This window comes from Typopeltis vanoorti, chromosome 5, assembly GCF_054136105.1.
Source record: "Typopeltis vanoorti isolate ZY-2024b chromosome 5, IOZ_Tvanoo_1.0, whole genome shotgun sequence".
Lineage (NCBI taxonomy): Eukaryota > Metazoa > Arthropoda > Arachnida > Uropygi > Thelyphonidae > Typopeltis > Typopeltis vanoorti.
Window position 1 is genome coordinate 40,566,516 of NC_143553.1, and position 13,769 is coordinate 40,580,284.

At 37.4% G+C, this 13,769-nt stretch overlaps 1 protein-coding gene across 3 annotated transcripts in view; it reads right to left on the reverse strand.

The window, feature by feature from the left end:
* Gpat4 (Glycerol-3-phosphate acyltransferase 4) overlaps window positions 1–13,769 on the reverse strand; it is a 470,968-nt gene that overhangs the window by 143,788 nt on the left and 313,411 nt on the right. For all 3 annotated transcript variants that reach the window (XR_016548355.1, XM_090393085.1, XM_090393086.1), the window contains exon 13: window positions 1,974–2,102. Coding sequence is in view for 2 of the 3 variants with exons in the window: in XM_090393085.1 (XP_090249211.1) it covers window positions 1,974–2,102 (129 nt within the window). In the remaining variant the exon portion in view is untranslated. The remainder of the gene's footprint in view (window positions 1–1,973; window positions 2,103–13,769) is intronic.

Here is a 13,769-nt window from a genome sequence, read left to right on the forward strand (position 1 = left end):
ACATTTCAGTATGGAATATGTCTACCCCAGACTGTGATGCAGCTCTCACAGTGTTGTATACTATGCTTAGCATAAAGTGATTCAATAAATCTTGAGGCAAACTAGCCTACTCTTCCTTTAGAGTAGGGACAAGGGCCTTTTTGTTTTCTGGATGGGAATTTCAAGGAACAGTGCATCTTCCTATTGCATCCCAAATGTGTTCTATGAGGTCGAGATCTGGGAAAGCATGCTAGCTACTCGATTCACTTAATATCCTTGGTCTAAAGAAGTATCTCCACAGCTCGTGTATGATGTGGTGTGGCATTGCCATCCATTAAAATGAATTCTTTGCCTACAGCAACATGGAACAGTTGAATATAACACTGAAGAACTTCATTGCAATATCGTTCACCAGTAATAGTCCCTTTTTCCAGCATCTGTAGCTCGGTGCATCCATTAAGCATAATGCCTACTCACACCATGATCCCCAGCACCACCATATCTATCCCTTTCAAGAACATTCTCATGATGGTAAGCAGTACCACTTTCACGCCATATCATGTGTGGTGTAGAATCAGAGGAAAGAGTAAAATGACTCACCTGTAAAGAGTACATTAGCCCACTGGTGTCTTGTTCAATTTTTATGAATAGAACACACTGAAAACATGCTCTACAATGAGCTGTAGATAAAGGGACACAGACTGCAGGCCTTCAGGCACATAGGCTTACTCGTTGCAGATGTCTTACCACAGTTTGTCAAGGTATCTGTGTACTTGTGCTTGAATGGAGCAGACTTGCAAAATGACCTGCAGTGGTGCATCGATTACATTTTGTTGTTATAACCAAAAACCTATCTTCACTCTGTGGTAGAGTGAAGGTGCCTCTTAGCAAATATTTGGATTCCATTTGTTTGAAACTCTGATCAGAGCTTAAATACAATGCTATGTGAGATTTCAAACTCTCTGGCAACATCAGTAATTCTGCAACTTTCTCCAAGCTTTCCAATAATTCTTCTCTGCTTCAAATCATTTAGATGATGTCTTTGAGACATTACAAGACATCCAAGTTTCCAACTTTATTTCTTTGTGAAAAGAGCTTCCTACAAATTGCAGTTTGCTTAGCACAGTCTTTTGCCTTTTATCCTGTTGAATGCTACCATGTGATCCGTTTTGCACACAATTTAAAAATACGAAAGCATACTTGCTTTCTTCTCAAAACTGTCAGCTATACAAGCTGATTCATCTGAATTTGCAGTTGTAATCTTCAGAAATAGTGTTCTTCCTTAGGTTTTAGACACCAGTGTACTATCAACATCTGTCCAAGCAACACAACAGTTCTGTTTGTATGCTGACAAGTTTTTTTCCTCCCTGCATATTGTTCCTGCCCACAAAAGGCTATTAGTAAACCTATAACATGTTTGTACCCATGGGTAGGCTAAGGATTTTTTTTTTCCATTTTTATCTATCTATATATATATATATATATATATATGTAGAAAGTATTTTACCTTGGGTATAATTCTACTTTTACCACGAGTTGCCTTGGTCTTGGACTACATGCAGGATCAGCTAGACTTGCAACACTTGCAGGCGCAAACTTCACTTGTTTGTCTGTTTGCTTACTTGGGAAATGGAGTAAAAACCAGGTTTAAAATAGCTTGGTATCTTTAACACATATATATATATATATATATATATATATATATATTGCTTTTTTTTTTATTTACTTTTACATAGTCTGGAAACCCTGCTCTAGAAACCAAACATGAAACTTGGTCAAGCCACTTCAGGCCTTGAATAAGTGAAGCGATGGTCTCACACTGGGCAATGAAATTTATCTCCCACCCCAACAACAATGACAAAAATTCATGCCTACAGCAGGATTTGAATCTGTGCTCTGTTGGTTGGACAGTGGATATGATAACAACTTGACCAATCAGGTCAGCACCTAAGGAATGTTGTGGAACGAACCTAAAAAGAAAACAAAATTCTCACCTTTCGTGTCATAGGTGGAAGATACCACACTTCACACACAATGGCCCAACTAGTCATCATTTTCAGTAAATAATTCATATAACCTTCTCTACTACTATTCCAAAAAGGATCCCCAAATCTTGGATCATACTAAAAGAGAAATCAGAAAAATTACATACATATTTAGAAATGCATGAAATCAAATATTTCATACTATTTGAATAATAGCTGCTTATACTCAGCCTATTCCAACAAATGCATTGACAAAGATTTTAAATATCTTTACATTTATGTTTATGAAAGATAGTTTATCAAAATAAAAGTTGTATAAAAATTCTGTTATACTGATAAGATTTGTCAAAACGATGTATTGTAAGATGAACAAAGTAGCAGTATTTATAGTTTTGCTATTAGCAGTTGACTATTGTTGAAAGTTTTTTTCACTTTATTCTACTATAAATTAAAGATGCCAAGAAATTATATTCTTGTTTCATCCTTTATCCAAGTATAAGCAAACAGAGTTTACGTGTGAAGTGGGAAAGATCAGTGGGAGCCAGACCTTCTGGGTCTGGCTCCCACTAATGAAACTTCTATTAAGGTTAAAACCAGTCTGGGCAGTGGCTTTACCATAATGCATAACATTATACATGTCTGTAAGGATATGTGTGTTGTATTATGGGATACTATGGTAATTGTATTGTATTATGGGATACTATGGTTAGTTTATACGGGAATTATGAATGAAGTGGAGGTGAATAGTCTATTACAGAACCTTAATGTGAATACATCTGTGGGATTGGATGGTATACCAGCACGGGTCTTGCATGAAGCGGCTAAGGAATTATCAGTGCCCTTGACCATGTTGTTTAATCTGAGTCTCGGGTCTGGCTTAGTCCCGAAGGCGTGGAAAGAGGGGAAAATAGTTTCACTGCATAAAGGAGGATCCAAGACTATGGTTGCAAATTACTGACCGATCAGCATATCAGGAGTCGTTGTCAAGGTCTTGGAGAAAGTAGTCAAGGGAAAAATACAGGAATGGATTGATGAAAATGAGATACTGTACAGAGGACAGCATGGCTTTGTGAAGGGTAGATCATGCTTCAGTAACTTGCTCAAGTTTTATAACAAGGTGACGGCTGAACTGGATAAGGGAAATGGGTTTACAGTGATACTGCTGGACCTGGCAAAGGCGTTTTGACAGGATACCACATGGAATTCTAATCCGTAAACTACAACATATGGGAATGGATATAGGGTTGGTGAGATGGATAGCTGGGTGGTTGATGGAGAGATATCAAAGAGTAGTTTATTCAGGAGTAGAGTCCAAAAGACGGCCTGTGACTAGTGATGTGCCACAGGGTTCTGTTCTTGGACCACTGCTGTTTAATCTGTTCATTAACGATATAGGGAAGGGTCTAAGTGGGACAGTTCATTTGTTCGCTGATGATGCAAAGTTGGGTAGGGCGATAGTGAATGCAGAAGATGTCAAAGTCTTGCAAGATGACTTAGATCGATTGGAGTTCTGGACTAAGGAGAATGGATGTCAATTTAATGTGACAAAATGTAAGGTTATGCATTTCGGAATGAAAAGATTAGCAGCAGTATACCACATTGGTGGAACTGTACTCCAAGAGATTGATGAGACTTGGGAGTGTTGGTGGATAGGGAGATGAAGTTTAGGGGGCACATTGTGAAAGTAGCTAAATCAGCTCATCAACTCACTTGGTTGTTGAAAAATACCTTGACGAGCAGAGACAAGCAAGTTATTGTACCTCTGTACCGAGCCCTGATAAGACCTCATCTCGACTACTGTGCCCAGATTTGGTCACCTCGGTTCCTTCTTGATGGGGAGGAGGTGGAGAGGATCCAGAGGCGAGTGACTAAGATGATAGCAGGTCTATGGAATGAACCACATGAGAACAGGTTGAAGATTTGTGGGTTGCAGAAACTAGTTGATAGGCGGAAAAGGGGAGATATGATTGAGACATTCAAATTGCTAAAAGGATTCTATAGGATTAATTCAGAGGATATTTTTGAGGTCAGGGCTGGTGGTGGGAGAACTAGGGGACACCCATGGAAGCTGGGCAAGGGTGTGGTTAGCAGGGGTGTTAGAGCTGGGTTCTTTACTTGTGGTAAATGAGTGGAATAAGCTGCCAGAGTCTGTTGTGGGTGCTATGACAGTGAGCGAGTTCAAGGCAAGGTATGATAGATACTGTGAGAATGTTGAACAGTTGTGTGAACATGATGTTTAGGACCTCCCTCGATGAGTCTAAGGACTCCCTGGAGTAGCCCGTAGTAATAATAATAATAATAATTGATGCGAAGTTATTAGCCTCTATGTACAAGTAGCCAAGTAAGTCGTAAAGTGACTTGAGACCGCAATAAAGGTTCAAACAAGTCTGGGTAGTGGCCCTTCCCATAATGCATAGCATTGTACATGTCTAAGAATATGTGCATTGCATTATGGGATACTAAGGCAATTGATGTGAAGTCATTAGCTTCTATATATAAATAGCCCAGTCACGAAGTGACTTCACGGGCAAAACTTTGTTTGCTTATACTTGGATAAAGGATGAAACCAAGAATTTAATTTATAGCAGTTGACTAATGAGGCCATTAAGCCTAATCTAGCCTCATGGTTTAAGTCACCAGTGGAATTAGTTTTCCAGTTTAATAGTAGCAACAACTGGCAAGATCTATATCTATGTCCCTACATCATTGAAATTAAAATACATGTAGAAGTTTTTTGGTTTTACATTGAGTGCATGAAATAGTCATCAAGTGGAAAAAAGAACTTTATCTTTATTGCACTGCAAATAAATGTATCTAGTCCACCATTACTGAAAAACATTTGTCTGCTGTATGTGAATACCTGGCTGCCATGACACCATGCAATTGCACTTAAGAGAATACAATGGGTGCTCTACTAAGATACGAAATGAACAGCTGATGGCGTAAGAGAGAGAGAAGACATATACAGGGTGACAGTAATTAAAGAGGAGGTGTTCAGAGCCCTATAGCGAAAAATGTATTGGGCAAAATTCAACCAAACTTGACATAAGCATACTCTAGAACATGCAGTTTTTATTTACAGAACTTAAATAATAGTACAAAATTCTGTCTCCATTTAGACCTCAAATTTCCTTTCCTCACCATACGCTAGCATATTCCTGTCATATACTATGAATATTTTTTTTTTTTTTTTTTTTTTTTTTAACTGCAAGTTCATGCAACTGCTAAAAAAAACTTGCTTTTCATTTTTATTAGCTGATTTTTAATAATCAGTATGTAGTACTATTAATTATGGATTGCTTGGAAAAATAAACCATAGAAATTTCATATGAATAAAATTAAGAGGTCAAAACTGATGTCACTAGATTTGGGATACAGAAACCTTTGGCTAGAAATGTAATGCACAAAATTGGCACATCACAATTCTATCCTCCCTCATGATTTCTAAAATGCCTTCAGCAATACAGGTTATCCTCTAGTTGACAAGTTAGACTTCTAAGATTTTATTCAATTTCTTTATTGCATAAAATTTCTGGTCAAATATAACTCAACATGGCCAACATACTTTCAGAAATTTATTCATTTAAACTAAAAATTCAATCATCATCAGTAGTCCTAACAGGCACTTAAGCATCCATGACCTTTCCAACTATTTTTGGACTTCACAACCATAACTCGAGGATAAGGTGCTTAGCCCTATACCTCCCAGTGTGCCCTATGTCAGCAGATGTGTGTGTTCATGGGGCTGGTTTGCCTGTTCTGGGGAATGAAAAACCCAAGTTTCGAGGTGAAAAAAATCCCCTACCTTCATATGAGACCGACTAACTCACCTTTTGTCAAAAGAGGCCTCACATCACTGATGGGAATCAAACCCAGGTCTTTCTGACCAGAGAGCTTCATCTATACTAACTGAGCTAAGGAGGCTCTAAAAATTCAATCATAATTAGGTTTAAATAGAATGAATACAGAACAAAGAAATAATTAAACACAACTTTGATCCTATATTTCATTTCTGTCAGACATCAGGAATATAATTTTAAAATTGTAAAATCACACACAATATATAAGGGAAAAGTTAGAACAGAAGCCTAAAGTCCGATGAGGGGCATCCTCTGGGTGTTGATGACTAGCCTTAGCTGTTGGGTGGGAGGTCTAAGAATTAAAATTTACCAAATCTTGGGAAATTTAACTATATTTATTTAGATCAGGCTACATTTTTAAATCTGCTGCTGATTCTAAAAAAAAGTCAAGTTTATACAGGGTGATCCAAAAGTTGAGCCTCTGGATCTCAGTCAGTATAGACAAAGCCCTTTGGTCAGAACGATCTGGGTTCGATTCCTGTCCATGATGTGAGGAACCTTTATCTGGTCTCTTTCAACTAAAAGTGGGTAAGCCGATCTCATACAGAGGTAGGGTTTTCCCCCACCTGGAAACTCAGGTTTTTTTTGTCCTCCAGAACAGGAAAACTGGCCCCATGAAAACACACAGATTTAAAGCCATGAATACTTATGATAATATGTGGAAAAGATAGGGTCCTCACCATGGGCCACAACAACAGTAGTTAACCATGAATCAAATCATGATAGCCAACCTCCTAGATATGAGATACCACTTGAATGGGATGGGATCCAAAAGTTGTGCACAAAATTGAAGCTGAGCTGCACCGAAGTGTTTCAATTGTGTTTATTCGTTTTGCCTAGAGATGACACCCTAGGTCTATTGGGCATCCACTGTGCAGTTTTGTTTATGAGGAAAGCAAAATGGCACTTTTGAAAAAAATAAAAATAAATAAAAAATAAAATAAAATAAAATAAATGCAGATGATAAAAAAAAAGAAAAAAATATGCACAAACACTAATGTTTTCAATATTTCTACGTATTTTTTTTTTTTTTTCATACCAAATTTTTTGCAACAGTTATGCAGTTTAGTCAGGGAATCCTGCAGACATGTACTGAATTTGCATGGTGTATCCATTAAGTAATGAGATTGGTTTTTTACAGTGCAGACCTTTGAATAAAATTAACAAACATGTTTATAGTATTGACCATTAGAGTATAATTGCAGGTAAGTGCAACTTTTGAGTTGAGTGAGGCAGCATTTTTCATATAGCAACTGTTGAAGTAAGAGTCTGTGAGTGGTGCACGTCAGAAGTTGAGTCATGAAGCAAAGAGTTGTGATAAAATATTGCTGTAAATTAGGATAAACTGCTACAGAAGTGTATGAAGACCTTAAAAAAAAGTGATGACTGAGTCATGCACATATATTCCACTGGTTTTCAATGTTTAATGAGGGGGAAGGAGTCTCTGTAGGATGAACCATACTGTGGACGGCCAGTTTCTGCATGGACAAATGAAAATGTGGGAAAAGTCAATGGAAAAGTACCATTTTGCTTTCCTCATAAAGAAAACTATGTAGTGGATGCCCAGTACTTGGACATATGGCAGGGTATTGGACATCCATTGTATAGATCATACAATAGTGGCCAATGTGTATACTGAGTGAAGAACCTAAAGAACCAGTAAACATTTCACCAATAACAAGTTTGATAAGAAAATTAGACTTAAAAATTCCAAAAGTATGAAAATATTCTGGAACGTAGAAAAGATGAACTGCAATCTCAACTGAAACCCTACAGAACAAGTAAAGCACTTCAGCTATTTAAGTAGCTGAAGTGCTATACTTAGTGAAAATTACAAATTAAATTTATTATTATTATTTTCCTGACCAAGACTCACAAGACTCACCATGGGAGGTCAACACAAAGTCTGTTATACCACTCCTAAAACTCATCCACTGTCTGCATGTTTATCACCCTCTCAGAGTGGTGATGGGCCACCGCAATGGTTGGCCGAGTGGTTAGCATATCCACTTTCCAGTCAAAAGACTGAGTTCGAATTCCGCCGTGGGCATGAATGTTTGTGATTGCCTGTGAAAATACTAGTGGTGGTGGGTGGAAGATGGCATTGGTGTAGATGATTGTGAGTTGTAGTGGGTGGATTGATATAGATGCTCTCCCTCGATGAGTCCTTGGACTCCCTGTAGATGTCACATAATAAAAATGTGAAAAATCTCAGAGTTAACATGATAATAACCCTTCAATAGCTTAAATATCTCGATCATATCTTCCCCCTTCCCCTTCGTCTTCTATCCATGAAACTCTACAGTCTGCATGCCCTCAGTCTGTCCTTATTATCAACATTGTACAGTCCTGATATCATTTTTATTATCCATCTCTGCCCTCTCCAAGGTTACTTCATCCCCTTCAAATCCCAATGCTTAGATTGGAGCATAGATATTTTGGTACAATCGAATCAAAGCTTTATACAATGGGACTACTATATACAGGGTGTTCGGGATAAATTTGACAGTTTCGTAAGGAAAAAGAAAATCTTCTTTGTATCTATTAAATTTAATGAATTGACAAAAAAACATTACAGGCAGAGTTAATTACAATACTATCAACAAGATTTACTCAAAATAACCACCATTAGCATCGATCACAGCTTCAATTCTGCTTCGGAACCTCGAACAAGCTGATGCTACAGTCTCCCTGGGAAGGGCCGCAAAAACTGTTTTAATTTTATCCATTAACTGGGCTTTTGTATTACTGGAAGTGCGATTGGTGTCTTTTTCAACTGCGCCCCATACAAAATAATCCGTGGGGTTAAGGTCTGGGGAGTTTGGAGGCCAAACATTTGGACTGGTGAAGTCGTAGAAATTTTCAGACAACCATTTTTGACTTTTCCCAGAGGTGTGGCAAGGGGCCGAATCCTGCTGCCATACATACGGCCTACCATTGGCTACCCTTGTTATCCAGGGCTTGACTACAGTTAGCAACTCCACGAACAAAGCCCGAATTCCAATGCCAGGGTTCTTCAACACCTGTTCCTGCAGATTTGCGAGGAATTCTGCTGTACGAACGCAATCAGATCGTCTGCTAGGGATCTTTCTTCTTGCTACATCCTCGTAGTCACCATTGCAAGTCGCTAGTTCATGCCTGATTGTTTTTACTGTATTCAGGGAGCATTGGGCAGCAGTCGTAATATCCTTATTTTGATGGCGGGCACGAATCATCATGATACAAGTTATTCTCTTCCATGATTCAGGTGGGTTCCAGCTATCCATCCTTTCTGACATCTTGTATATGAATGAAGAAGGGTCCAAACTTTTAAATGAAGAGAAGTGTGTGTTAATACATGTAACTTACGGAAAAATATAATTAATTATAAATATGTCAAATTTATCCCGAACACCCTGTATATCATCTCTTGTGGTCAATGTCCTCCTCAACATTGCTGCAATTCTCTGAGATGCCTTCACAACCTTTTCAACATGTCCTCAGAACTTCAAATCTCTATCCACAAATAACTCCAAGATCCCTTGCTACTTCCACTTCTTCCAGTATAGTTGAACTAAGTGAGTATGAAGTATCCCATCTGTGAAACACTAATTTTAGAACCTTACATTTAGTTGCATTAAACTGACATCTCCATTTGTTTGTCCACCTTTCCAGCCAATGCAAATCCTCTCGAAGAGCCAAAACATCAGTACTATTACTAATGATCCTCCCAAGATTTACATAATCTGCAAACAACTGAACATCTCCCTATAGTCCCATGACAATATCATTGATGTAAAGACTGAACAGCAATGCTCCTAGTACTAACCTTGTAGCAACCTTGGAGAGGGCACTTGTAACCTTCCTATTCCCCAATACTGCTTCCTCATATATAATTCTCTGATATCTATAAGAAAGACGATCACCAACCCAATCCACTAACCTGATATCCAAATCCATATGACGCAACTTAAAAATCAACTTGTCATGTGGGAAGTCTAATGTCTTTGGAGGAAAAAAATAAATAAAATGGCAGTGTATACCTTTACCCTCATCCACTGCTCTTATTACTCTATTGTAAAAGGTAAAGCGATTACTAAAACAAGAGTGCCTTTTAACAAATCAATGCTTGCCTGCATAAAGAATATTGCCCTCATCTATATAATTCTGTATATAAGCTCTTACCAATTTCTCCAAAATCTTAACTATAGAAGAAATACAAACAAGCCTATAGTTTGATGCCTGCATTCTACTTCTACCTTTATGCAATGGTGGAAGTAGAATCTTACCCTCCTTCCACTCTCCAGGAACTGTCCCATTGCAGAACCTGCATTAAACAGCCAAGCTAATGCACAGTCAGTTTATGTGGCACATTCGTGGTGAAATTCCATCTAGGCTCCCAGCCTTATGAACATTCAGTGTACTCAGTATTCAGAATACAACCTCATCCATCACTTCTAACACTTCATCACTGATTATCCTTCTACTAATATAGCCTGATGTAGCAGGATGAAACACTAATAAAATAATAATTAAATAGTCACCCCAATTCCCATCTCCACCCAGCTAGTTAATCTGTCCACTAACATTTTTTTTCCTCCTACTCACCACATAGTGAAAATGCTACTTGTGATTCTCCTTGGACTGCTGTGCCAATCTAATCTCATATTCTAATTTTTCTCCCCTTACAAGTCACTTTCCTAAAGTTATATTCTTCATACAACTCTTCTCCACCTATCTCTTTATGTCTTCTGTAATCTCTATTTCTTCTGCAATTCCTCTTTTATTTCTCGTCATCTGTTTGACTCCAAATTGCTTTAACTTTTTCACTCGAGGTATACAATCTGCCATTGTTGTTAACAACTTTTTCTTAAAAATCTCCCATGTATACTAATGATACCATTTCCTTCAAATTCTTTCTTCCATTGCACTGCTGCGAGCTGGTTTCTAAGTCTATGATAGTAGCCAGCCATATAAATCTAAATAAATTCTTTCTGTTTTGATAGCTCCACATGCTTTTTTATCCTCCAAATCAGGACTACATGATCACTCTCACTAACATGAGGAGTAAGCATAACATCTCTATTACAATCAGGTCCTCTGATGCTATAACTAAATCCAGAACTCTCGATCCTCAGATTCATTCATCCTTCTCTCACTGGCATCCCCGGATTTTAGAGCTTCCAATCTCTGTCTCCTTTCTTTCCCACTCTTCCTCTTTCCTCTCATCTCTCTATCCCCTGCTTCTACATCCTCTCGACTTTCTGCAAATTCCTCTCTTTCATGTCTCTCCCATTCTCTCGCCTTTCGCTCTCCCCTGCTTCTACTCACTCTTCTGCAATTTCTACTCTTTCACTGTCTCTCTCTCTCATTCCTCTAATGCCATTCTGTTACACCTACTCTCATTCTTCTCATACTAGCAAACCTCTCCATCCTCCAAATATCTTCATTCTCCCTAATCAACTCAGTCTTTATTCCTTTAATCTCCATTCTCAGCAGTTTTATTTCTCTCTCCAAACATATAGCTTTCAATTTACACACGTAATCATGGCCATCAGACAAACCCATCCCTGTCCGCTACGCTGCCCAAGGTGTACGTCTTTAATATTCTCCCCACCCTCCAACACACTACTGGTATCCACAAAATGAATTTCACTCTTTTCCAAAGCACTATCTACACTGCCGCTAAATCCTGAGATCAAGATACTTATGTCTCCCAGCATCTGCCACTGCCTACATTTCATGCACACATACACATGCCTGTCCTGCACCTACCACTTTTTTAATCAATGGGATCCGTACATACCACATAGGTAGCAAGCAATGAAATCATCAACTATGCTACAAATAACATAGTCTTTAAATGATGGTGGGTGAATTTGCTAAAACTGGCATCTGACATATTTATTGAATACAACTGATTCAATATTCAATTGATACAATACTGACATTACTGAGACAATGAAATCCTAACAAAATACTGCATAAACATACAAAAATATTGTCAATTTGAATAATGCAAAATTAAAAACCAGTATTGGCAAATGAAATAAATGCAATATCTTTTTTTACTACTAATACTAATCTTTGTTTTTAACACCTCCCGACATGCATTACCTCTATCTTTGCACTACAAGTGCCTTTCTTTAGAAATAGATAATAGAATAAGCAAAGCTAGTAAGGTTTCAAGCCAGTTGAAGAAATTGATTAAGAGAGCAGTTAAATACAATAAACTAGCAGGATAAAAGATCATTTTCAAATGATATTTATGTTTCTGTGAGTTGGGTTTGAAGTACAATTTTTCAAACTAGAGACTAGGGCACAAGGGTTCTGGAAATTTTAGGAATCAGAAATGAATATGACCTTTCTAGTGCAAAAGAAAATTGCTATTACTGGGTAACTGATGATGGGATATTATTTTTGGCAGGAAATATATATATATTTTAAAAAAGTATTTAGTCTGTCTAATGGGTTTTCTTCTCAGTTATATCACAGGTGCCATTAAAACTTTTCTTTATGCATATGTATAATATCTGTAAAATGAAGAGCCAAGTTCAACATTTCTGATTTCAATATCAGGATTTCATATCATCTTAAATGCTATTTTACTTCATAATGTGATCTATATACGGTTCGACAAATTATGCAATCCTTACAATGTAACTTGCACAAGTACACCCCTACCCCATTTTTTTTTTTTTAATGATATGCCACAATAAGTCCATAGGGATACCATAAAGTGATTAGTGTTGCATGAGAACCATTCAAAGAAAGAAAATTCAAATATAATAAAATAGTAAAAGCAATATTATTTTTTTAGAAAATATAATTTATTACATTAATTTTACTAGAATGGTCCATTTTTTAACATATATTTCAAGAAAAATATCACTTATCAATAGCACATTCTGGTTCAAATAAATCAAATGACAGTCAATTGCAAGATATTTTCAAATAATTCTATAAAGTGAAATCCAGAAGCACAGATCTGTTCTTAGATTTTATTATGTTCGTCATAGTAAAACCCCTAGAATGCTCTGGAGGTAGGTAATTGTGCAAGCAGATCTAACATACCTATGACCAAAGATCGGGACAACATAATTTTCTTTAGTCAATGTAGGGCAAGAACACTGTCCACTGGAAATAAGTCACATCCACTGAAGAAGTTATCATGGAGGCATTGTCATAATTCCAAGAAAAGCTTCTGTGTTTTTCTAAAGTAAAAATAAATGTTGTTTAGAAATTTATTTTTTTATTAAATAAATATTCTATTCTGCCCAGTCTGCAGCCTCGTCAGCTGCTGAAATCTACTCACCACACGTGAGGGAGCAAGTGTTATTTGGCCAGTGCTGATGATAAATAACAGCTGAAATAGTAGGATTCTTGTCTTACATCTGATTCTTATCAAACCAATTTCCAGTACTTTTTTCAGTTCTAACAGTTTACTTACAACTTAAATATAGTTATGTTATTATTTTCCTGACCCCCATGGAGTCACAAGATTCATCATCGGTGGGTGGCCAACACCAGTGAACTCAAAGACTATCAAACCACTCCTTAAAATCATCCACAATCTGCACGTTCACCACCCTCTCTCAGGCAATGCATCCCATGCTCCTACCACTCTCCATGCAAAAAACTTACTTCTTATGCTTTTACTCACACCTCCTTTTGCAACATCCAGGGATGGCTTCCTGTCCTGTTCCTTTCTCTTGTTCTACAATATAAAAAATCTCCTCAGTGTTAATACTATAAAAACTCTTCAATAGCTTAAATGTCTCAATCATATCCTCCCCCTCTTTGCCTTCTATTCACCAAACTCTGCAGTCGATATGCCCTCTGTGTTTCCTCAATCAATATTGCACAGTTCTGACATCATTTTTGTTATCCATCTCTGCACCCTCTCCAAGGTTACTTCATCCCCTTCAAATTCCAGTAAACAGATCTGAACACAGAAATCCAGATG